At 40.9% G+C, this 10,754-nt stretch overlaps 1 protein-coding gene across 2 annotated transcripts; it reads right to left on the bottom strand.

Annotated features, from left to right (window-relative positions):
- LOC100741058 (odorant receptor 49b-like) lies at nucleotides 1–9,707 on the bottom strand. 2 transcript variants are annotated; one of them, XM_003486857.4, is made up of 5 exons: nucleotides 8,495–9,707; nucleotides 6,217–6,316; nucleotides 6,006–6,101; nucleotides 1,845–2,000; nucleotides 1–1,770 (listed from the first exon to the last, which is right to left on the bottom strand). In XM_003486857.4, exons 1-5 carry the CDS (start codon nucleotides 9,406–9,408, stop codon nucleotides 1,720–1,722), a joined length of 1,317 nt encoding a protein of 438 aa, XP_003486905.2. In that variant the 5' UTR covers nucleotides 9,409–9,707; the 3' UTR covers nucleotides 1–1,719. The 2 variants fall into 2 exon arrangements, 1 of the variants encoding a protein (XP_003486905.2); XR_004461076.1 differs by lacking the exons at nucleotides 1–1,770; nucleotides 1,845–2,000 and adding an exon at nucleotides 5,394–5,410 and having other exon boundaries at nucleotides 6,006–6,316.
- Between the last annotated feature and the right edge of the window lie 1,047 nt (nucleotides 9,708–10,754).

Genomic DNA, 10,754 nt, shown 5'->3' with positions numbered 1-10,754 from the left:
GATACTAAGGCAATCTTGAGTCTCTCAAACGACAAGAACGACGTAAACTCGAGAGAAGCGTTTTTCATGCATTAAATTTGACAAATTAAAGTTAAGATACCTCTGTTAGAACGTTCAGCTGGATCGACTAACGTTGTAAAAAATATACGGTGCTGTTTAAAAGACTCAAGGTCACGCGGATATTTCAGAAGATATAAGATATTGAAAAATGAAAATCTACTCGTCGCATCAGGCTCCTCGGGTATACTAAAATTTCATTTGAAGTATTTTTTTACAAAATCGCTAGATAAAGAATCATTTCGTGTAGCAATTTCTACTATGACCAACCCTGCGTATATTGATTTAAATAATAAAAATAAATAATTATAACTAATAAAAAGAAATATAAGAAACTCTCAGTTTCAAGTAAAAGATACAACATATTTCTTGCTCCAGGAATTCAATAGTAGTTAAATCATCGTCAAAGAGGAGACTTTGTCCGAGCCAATAGTTAGCAATAAAACACGAGCAAATTCGTGGCCAGATATCCGGACACTACTGTACCACGTTACATTACAAGGAAGTACATCCTGAGCAACGGAACGAAACATCTCTCTGCTCGCCTATAGAGATTCGTCTTGCCACGAATCAAAACGAGAATGGAACGCGCGAAACGTTTTAACTCGAACGATCGATTACATCGAAACCCTTTCTCCCGTCTACTCTGCACTTTCCTCTTATTCTTCGCACGAGTTGACTTTGCGTCGATTATCGTCGTCCTTTCCTCCTTTCATCCGCAGCATCGCCTGGTTCTTTTCTTTCGACCGGTGTACAATTAGAAATGAAATTTCGAAATCGGTTTCTACTTTCAGCCAGAACTGTTCGATCGTCTACACGCTCGTACAGACAATTAGTTCAATGATGCTGTAGTTCGATGACAAAAAGTATTACGATTATGCATCCGTATTTCTGAAATATCATTGAAGGAGCAGAGAAGCTGGGTAGAAAATTGCTTCACTTGTCAAGTAGCATAGAACACTTTGAATATTTGAATATACTTTGAATATTTTGTGTATTTCTCCGTGTTATGTGCGTTCCGTGCAATTTTGCGCTTTTATTCGCATCTTTTGCAAATGCATAAAAGCCCGCAGTCTAATGATCATTGAACGAACGGACAGAAGAAGAAAACAACGTTCCTCCTCGTTCGTGACTCTGTCGCGATCTTCGAATTTGTACATTTTGCACTTATCTTAGCAAACGAAAACATACGTTGACATCGTAAGAAAATATTTAACACGAAATTGAAGCAAAAGACGATACGTACCGACAACGATGTTTCCATATTTTCTGCAACTCTCGGATATCGCTCAGCGTTAGAGAAATACAGTCGGGTCGAGGATGGCCGAAAGAAGGTAAGAGGGGGATTAATGGGATTCTATCGTCGGTGTTTCGCGAAACGAACGTCAGTTTCGTGCTTTTCCTCCCTTCGTGCTCTCCCTTTTCTCTTTTCGCCTACGTCTCGCTCCGCTCTTTCGATCGATGAACAATCGGAAAAGAAATTCTGCGATCGATTTGTATTCTCAGTCAACCGTGTTTATTCGATCAGTCGTCTACTCGTATTCGCTGGAAATACTCGAATGACATCTAATACAACGATTATTGGACGAGCGTGAAGAAGGTAACGTTTTCTTCGTATCCCGGATGGCGTGCTTTTATGGTCAGTGTTTCGCGAAACGAGAGTCAGTTCATGCTTCGTATCATGGTGAAAAACGAAGCAGCGGCGGATATCATCTGAAAGAAAGGGACGGCAGAAAAATAAGAGAAGGAAGGGAGAAAGTTCAGGGCAGAGAAGGAAAGAAAGTTACAGAGGCAAATGTTCCCAGCGACAGCTCGATGAACTTCCCAGCAGTCAGGCGAACCGGTTTTTGACCTCTGATCAGAAGCATGTTCACCGGATTTCGTAAATTGCAGGGATACCGATACCAAGGCATCGAATACCCGGCGTGACCAATAGCTTCGCTCTGAAAGAAAGACATAGAACGAGACTGAGAGACCGCTGAAGAAATTGACGCGCAGGTTCTAAGTAGAATTTTCTATAAGAGTCGGACGTCGGCTGAAAATCAAAGACAACGAGGCACCAGATACGCGAGATTATGTCGGATACAGCGTAGCAAAAGCAAGCGATGGGAATAGCGAGTAACTAGCAATAGGAGCAACCAAATAAACCAAATAATCTAGAACTGATCGTAAGTTGGAGGAACGCGGTACGAGCGAGATAAAGAGCAAACGTAAGCAAGTCCGTTGCAAGGCCAACCGGCTAAGGTTAATAAATATACTACTATGCTATTATTACTATAAGCGTCAGACGCATCTGGATTTTTTGTCGGACACATGGCAGCTACATGGAAAGATTTCCTCGGATTATCAGTGCACGTACATCGTCGATAATTTAAGGTTCTCGACTAAAAGGATCGATATATATATATATGTAGTAACGTATGGATTCTTAGAGTAAGGACAAGTAATGACGGTAGATTTAAAGTTTAGTGTAGTTTAATAAGCGATATTCGATAACAAAAGGACCGACTATAATATCGTCGCGCGTCGATTCACACTCTATGTCCGCTCGACTCACACTCTGCTTCTCAACTGCCTCTCTGGCCGTTGTAGCATCTCTTTTGTCTTTTGCTAGGCCTACCGCACACGTGTTCCGCGGACGCTCGTAGCCAAGGTCGCCTTTTCGCGTAGGCCTTTTCGGCGAAATTATTTATTTGAAGGACCGATAACGCATTGATGGAGCCGACAGCGCCTCGGCTCTCGCGACATTGTCTGTAGTTAACTCGATGTTTCTTAGGCCCTTTTCCCCGATACTACATATATATATAGTGTCGATACAATATCGTTAATATTTATCGGCAAACTGGATCTTCGTTGAGAATCTTAAAACATTTGATAATATTATCGATTGTCTGAGATTTATTACGAAGCAAATATGTATCGATACATCGAAGTTATACGCGTCCGAGATTTATAGGAAATTAGAGTAATCGCGAGCGAGACGATACTGCGTCGAAACTGTACGAAATAAAGAAAAATTTTCCTAAGATCGCCGCTAAAGATTTTCTAAAAAATTTCTAAAAATTTCGTCGTCTGCCACTATTTTTGTATAAATAAATCAGATTTTCCGTGTACGTGTACATACAGCAAAGATACTTTTCTGTTCAGTTATACCGTGTTTCACGCGTAGAACACGCGAATTACTTTAAGGTGAAATTATTCGCAACCGAACGTAGGTGGATCAGGTGTCGAGTAGCTTGGATGAGGAACGCATCCGCCTTAAAAACTCGACACTTTAGTATTAGTATATATCCTTATTATGAGAATGATAAAAAGATTGTTTCTCTTATCCTCGGTTCTTAATCAGAAAAAATTCTAAGGGATGAATCATCCAATTTTTTTTCGAAAACAAGTTGGAAATTTCTTGCAATGTGTTTTCTAAATTATGTCACTTTTGCGACACAAGGATGTGATGTATTTTCCTAACACGTAAATGACAAGAATCAATAACCACGTCTCTCGCTAAACGCAAAGTATAAATACTCTATCGCGCTAAATTTCCAATAAATATAAATGAAATTCAAATCTGATAATGCGGAAACGATCAACACAACCATAGAGAGAAGATTAAAAAGGAAATACCTAGCAGATCTCACAAAGGATATATCCTAACAAACACGAAGATGTTGCAACCCATTGGGGGTTGCCACCCACATGATAATCAAACAGCTAAAAAATTCTACCAAATGTCCAAATTGAACAAATTGCGAATGTGAAATTTTAAATAAAAAAAAAAAAATCTGATAATCACCTGAGAGAGTGATCTATTATTCGTCCTTGGTCTGTACAGACACCCCTTTAACTCATCGACTTGCTTCTTCATTCTCTCTGAAACAGCGTTCCGACCTTTGTATGCCCAACGCTTCCGTTCCAGTTCTGCGTTTTTCCTCATTTGAGCCTTTCCTTCTCGAGCAGCTCGTTTTTACACCGCTGAACGACAGTTTTCAGCAGCTGTTCCCGCAGTTCTCCTACTTTCTGCCGTAGCGACTCGATGCCTCGCAACCTCTACGCATCGTCCAACTTTCCTCTCAAACGCGTCTCGGCCTGTAAACGTCGTTCTCCGAATTCGTCCTGTTCACCGTCGAGTTCTTGCGCTCGGATGCGTTCTTCGTCCAAGCTGCTCGTTGTTACGTTCTATTTAGTTGCCGACGAGAAGATAGAAACGTTAACTGACGTTTAATGCAACTGGCAATAAGCTCCGCTTTCGGCTAATCTGCTATATGCGGGAATACTGGTACAAGGAGAGGATTAAAGTTGTTGGAAAGTAAATTTACGATATGTAATGATTTAAAGGAGAGGGGAGAAAAGGATGAGGGAATCTAAGTACAATAGATATTACAGAAACATAGCAAAAGGGCTACCAAAGTATCTAGAAGGGAACACTGGAACGAGGAGGGAGAAAGAGGATGCAGATTATGCAAAAAAGGAGAGGAGGACTTGAAACACGTATTAGAAGAATGTGAGATAACAGGAGGAGCGAGGAACATGGTAGAAACACTGAATGAGGCTGGAGAAGGACTGGCAGAATTGAAAGCGATAATAGAGAAGAGAAAAGTAACAGACGAGGGGGAAGAACGACAGGAAGGGAGCACAGCAAGGAAATAAAGGTCAAAGACGGAAAGAGCACTTAGTTATGAGTGTTAGTTATAAGTTAGTATATAGAGACAGATCAAGTAAGGTGCAATAGTTAAGTATAAACAGTTGTATACAATTATAGAAGAGCTAAGAGATGTAAACCGAAAGTCGTCCAAAGCCGAAAGGTATGGACCAAGTATAAATAATAATAATACATAATGATTTATTCAAATCTTACTCGATCTCGATATTGACAATTGACTGACAGACTGATGGATATAAAATTCTTCCGTTGACTAAATGATCACTAACTCTTCGATAGACAATGGTAATTATTCGGTTGACGAACGGTGATTAATTAATATGCTCGATAAACGAACGGAAAAATATTCTCATTCGATTCGAGTCGCTACATTTATATCCGTCGAAGATGAAAAAACGTCGGGATCTTCCCTTCGAAAATGTTTCGCCGTTTCCTCAACGTTTGTTCGACTGCCGACTTTGTTTACAATTTAAATTATCTTAATATCGTTATAGAAACATAATTAGGTAAATATAAAGACATGGTCGGATAAGTGTTCGCAAGATACAGCGGCTTTAACTGCCTTTCGCTTCAAATACCGCAAACGTGGTTTCAAATAAACGTGTTAGACTACCTTGATCTAAAGTAATTATCAATTTTACTTTCGCGCTACGGCTCGTGCGGGTCGCGGCACGAGACACTCGTCACCTGCTCCACCTACGTTCGTTCGCGAATAATTTTCTGTTAAAATCGTTCGCGTTCTACGTAAATGAGAAAAGGTATATATGTTTCAGAGAGAAACACCGTATTGCCTCGCCAAATTCTTAAATATCCTGTCTGCGTTTCATGCAACGTTAAGAACACCGTTCCAGACGAATCGGATATTATCGAAGTAACTCGTACGTTACGTCTATCGCGATTAAAAGTGTGCGGCTGCATTTATTGCGGTCAAACGTCCATGAGCTGCGTATTCCTATTTCTATGTGCTATATCGAAGATAATATATTCCATGTAACGGTAAAATCGTGGCAAGATAATCGTGCGACTCGATATCCCTGTCGTAACGTTTAAAATTTTGTAAACGTACGTACGTAGACTCTTTTGATCGATCGTAGGCTACCTGGAAAAATTAGAAAATCTTCGAGAATAACGCGATCGACGCAAAGAAACAACGGCAAACGTATTTACATATTTGCTTCTACTACTTGCAAGTAGAAAAACGATCGTTTCTCTTCTTTATCTTTGAAATATCGACGATACGACGATTCGTGCCGCTGTAGCATATTATGCACAATTATCCTGAATAATTTACCTTCGATCGAAGAAGATCCGGTGGCCAATTGCAGAGAAAGAGCTGAATAATAAAGATCCCAAGTTGCGTGACGAACTTGACCTTGCCGGGATTGTCCTGTTCGTCAAGTATCAGCCAAGTGTATGTCATGCAAGGTTATCACGCTATCGAAAGAGAGGAGGAGAAGAAAGAAAAGGGAAAAGAATCTTTGGCTAACTAGCTGAATACTTGCCTCGACTATTTTGAAGCCAATCAATGAGATATTGTACGTGCTGGTGATCAGTTGTATCAGAAACATTATATTTGTCAAGTTTTCGATATCCTCGCACAATCTGGCAGCATAAAAAACGGCAGCTAAAGACGTAATGTCGAGAAAGAATGTCGATTTCTTGCGGGTAGTGTCGATTTCTTGCGGGTCTTGTGAAAAAATTGTAAGAAACGAGGTACATTTTGTGGGATATCGAATTTCTATTGTGGGAAGTGTCGATTTCTTGCGTGTGTTGTGGAATAATTGTAAGAAACGAGGTACATTTTGTGGGATAGCGAATTTCTATTGTGGGAAGTGTCGATTTCTTGTGGGTAGTGTCGATTTCTTGCGGGTGTTGTGGAATAATTGTAAGAAACGAGGTACATTTTGTGGGATAGCGAATTTCTATTGTGGGAAGTGTCGATTTCTTGTGGGTAGTGTCGATTTCTTGCGGGTGTTGTGGAATAATTGTAAGAAACGAGGTACATTTTGTGGGATAGCGAATTTCTATTGTGGGAAGTGTCGATTTCTTGTGGGTAGTGTCGATTTCTTGCGGGTGTTGTGGAATAATTGTAAGAAACGAGGTACATTTTGTGGGATAGCGAATTTCTATTGTGGGAAGTGTCGATTTCTTGTGGGTAGTGTCGATTTCTTGCGGGTGTTGTGGAATAATTGTAAGAAACGAGGTACATTTTGTGGGATAGCGAATTTCTATTGTGGGAAGTGTCGATTTCTTGTGGGTAGTGTCGATTTCTTGCGGGTGTTGTGGAATAATTGTAAGAAACGAGGTACATTTTGTGGGATAGCGAATTTCTATTGTGGGAAGTGTCGATTTCTTGTGGGTAGTGTCGATTTCTTGCGGGTGTTGTGGAATAATTGTAAGAAACGAGGTACATTTTGTGGGATAGCGAATTTCTATTGTGGGAAGTGTCGATTTCTTGTGGGTAGTGTCGATTTCTTGCGGGTGTTGTGGAATAATTGTAAGAAACGAGGTACATTTTGTGGGATAGCGAATTTCTCTTGTGGGAAGTGTCGATTTCTTGTGGGTAGTGTCGATTTCTTGCGGGTGTTGTGGAAAAATTGTAAGAAACGAGGTACATTTTGTGGGATAGCGAATTTCTATTGTGGGAAGTGTCGATTTCTTGTGGGTAGTGTCGATTTCTTGCGGGTAGTGTCGATTTCTTGCGGGTAGTGTCGATTTCTTGCGGGTAGTGTCGATTTCTTGCGGGTAGTGTCGATTTCTTGCGGGTAGTGTCGATTTCTTGCGGGTAGTGTCGATTTCTTGCGGGTAGTGTCGATTTCTTGCGGGTAGTGTCGATTTCTTGCGGGTAGTGTCGATTTCTTGCGGGTAGTGTCGATTTCTTGCGGGTAGTGTCGATTTCTTGCGGGTAGTGTCGATTTCTTGCGGGTAGTGTCGATTTCTTGCGGGTAGTGTCGATTTCTTGCGGGTAGTGTCGATTTCTTGCGGGTAGTGTCGATTTCTTGCGGGTAGTGTCGATTTCTTGCGGGTAGTGTCGATTTCTTGCGGGTAGTGTCGATTTCTTGCGGGTAGTGTCGATTTCTTGCGGGTAGTGTCGATTTCTTGCGGGTAGTGTCGATTTCTTGCGGGTCTTGTGAAAAAATTGTACGAAACGAGGTACATTTTGTGGGATAGCGAATTTCTCTCGTGGGTAGTGTCGATTTCTTGCGGGTCTTGTGGGAAAATTGTAAGAAACGAATTTCATTTTGTGGGCTAGTGTCTTTGGTTCGTGGGAAGCGTTGATTTCTTGTGGGTTTTATGGGAAATTCGCAGGCAACGAACTTTGTTTCGTGGGATGGCAATTTTTGTTTCTCGGAGGCGTCGATTTTCTGTGACTTTTGTGGGAAATTTCTAAGAAACTAATTTCATTTTGTGGGTGAAGAACATGGCAATATTCGATATAACAGATGGAATACAGATATGGGCTAGGGATACTGAATGTGGGATACACGAGGGGAAATGATGAGCGTGAAACGGTAAACGTGGGATTAACGATGCTGTATGTGATGGATACAGAATACGAGAAATGGAATATGAAATATGGAATATGGAACGGAGAAATTAAACGTGGGAAGTAAGGTGAAAGATATGGATTAAGGTAATAATTACGGAATATAGCGTTTGAGCCTAGGGGTAGGAAATATAAAGTATGCGACGGAAATGTGAAACGTTGTATCCATTTAGGATAACGGATACGATTAAAAAAAAAATTTCAAAGCACCTAGTTATACGAATCGCACTCACTTTAGTAACAGTTGATGATGGTTCAGGCATGTTCGCAAATTTTTCATGCCTACGTTCCTTGACGACGATTCTGTTCTGGTAACCGACGTGCTTTCCGTTGCGATCTTCGTCTTTGTCGCAATTGACAACGACGCCAAAATCGGTAGCGATGACGGTGATTCAAACGAATAGGTATTTTCAATTCTAGATCGTACCGTGTCGAAATACCCACACGCGATCAGAATAAGCAAAGGACCAGTCGTGTCCACGCCGACACAGGTCAAACCGACGCTGATCATGGACCCAAGTTGAACAACGTACACGATCTCGTACCACGGTGTTTCTTGTACGTCGATAAAAAACGCGTACGGTAAACGTCGTCGCTTATCGTCCGTCGCTTGCAGAGATTTCGCAGCTTCCGACGGAACAAAGCTGCTATTGTTTCCATAAAGCGTAACATTCGCAAAATGCTTCGGTTCGCTAAATATCAAAGAGCCAAATTGTATCAACAGCACGTAGAAGAATATAGTTGAAACGCAGCTAAACAAGTAGCAACGACTCAATAGTTTCGCTTTGTTCGTGTAACTTTGAACGATCTTCTTTTCGCGTAAATTTAACGTCGACCAGAAAGACTCGCAAATGTTCAACATCGTTTGACAAGAATCGCGCAACCACAAAAGAATCACGAGTCGCGTTTGTCCTGCTACGAGTGAGATGATCATCGCGAATGATTCCAAAACGGTGGCCAGAGTGTACGAACTCGTTGCAAATTCGTACACGTATGAAACGGTGTTAATCGTCATGCAAACGAACGCCAAGCTCGCCAACGTATCTCTGCTCGCTCTTTCGCTCGAAACTACACCGGCCAATCTCAGGAGAGCCAAATTTAGATCGATCGTTTTTTCGAATTCACGTTTCGTCTTGTCGTCGCTCATGTCTATATAGCTTCGTTTGTCCCGGCTTTTAAATATGAACGTTCGACTTAACCGAAGTTCGGCTCGATTTTTTTATTGGTAGAGACGTAAACTCCCCGAAGAATAGTTCGCTTTACCGCGAGTCTCGCGAGTTTTCGTCGTATCGGCTCGGTCTGTCTATATTTGGCGATTCGTTTTTCCGTCTTTCTTCCCCACCCTCTATTTTCCCGTCTTTGCCTTTATTAAAGTTAATGCAACGCGTGAGAATCCGCGCGTTGTGTCCGCAAGCTCGATGATCAATGTTTCAACGCGTGCAGAAGTATCTCTCGTCGGACACCTATCATTATCGGCGAGAGAGGAAAGTTAAAGTCGAAGTTTTCCGACTGCGCGAAATTTCACGTAAAACACGCGACATCGCGTGAACATGACGGACGATTTATGTTTTTTCATCCTTACAAGAAAAAAATGACGTTGACTGAGAATCGTGACATTGCGGGATTTCGTGGATATAGGAAGATCGCGGAACTTGCGTTCTCCCGCTGTGAGCAGAAAATGGCATCGATTCCAAACCGAACGAATATAAAGCAAGATTTGTATCACTTTATAGAAGAATATGGTACGTACTTGTTAGTTTTACGTAAGTCTTGCAAACGTTCGCAAACGAACATCCCGAATGCATTGGTAGAACCAAGGAAAAAGATTAATACGTTTGCCAGATGAGCATTAATTAATTCGAGATCGTGAAATCGCAAAAAGATTTTGTCTTCTTGCATATCTTATTCTGTGCCTACCGATAAGATTCTGCTCTTTTAATTGCGTTCATAAAAAGTATAAGTTTGCATAAATATCCGCAGTCTAGTTATATAACGAATATACATACGTATACCTAGAATCGTTTATTCGCGTCCAAAATAAATTTCAACGAAGGAGCGGTTGAAATCTTAGCAGTTAAATCTTATTAGAACTAATAAGAAGCGCTAGAGTTGATAGCCAATAAACCTCGATTATCGGAACTGCTCGGTTGTCCGGGTTGTCTTGTCCATCAGTCGTTCATCGATAAACGAGATTCAACTGTGTAGTGCGAATACAATAGAACCTCATTTACCCGCACTCCGCTTATACATACAAATTAACGCTGTGCCTCTATTATTCCAACTGCGATTCAGCGTAATTTCCCAATATGTAATACGTACAACATTTATTTTGATTCAAAAGAAATTCTACGTGTTCAAGAAGAAGAGCAATTAAAGTCGTGACTTGGATCCTAATGTTCGAACTAATAAAAAGAACCGAAGAGAATATTCATCTAACAAATCTTTATACAATGTTACGATATTTATTTATTTACGCAATATTTATTTTGATTC

The sequence above is a fragment of the Bombus impatiens genome, unplaced genomic scaffold (assembly GCF_000188095.3).
Source record: "Bombus impatiens unplaced genomic scaffold, BIMP_2.2 scf_0135, whole genome shotgun sequence".
Classification (NCBI taxonomy): Eukaryota; Metazoa; Arthropoda; class Insecta; order Hymenoptera; family Apidae; genus Bombus; species Bombus impatiens.
This window is presented reverse-complemented; position numbering and strand designations above follow the sequence as displayed.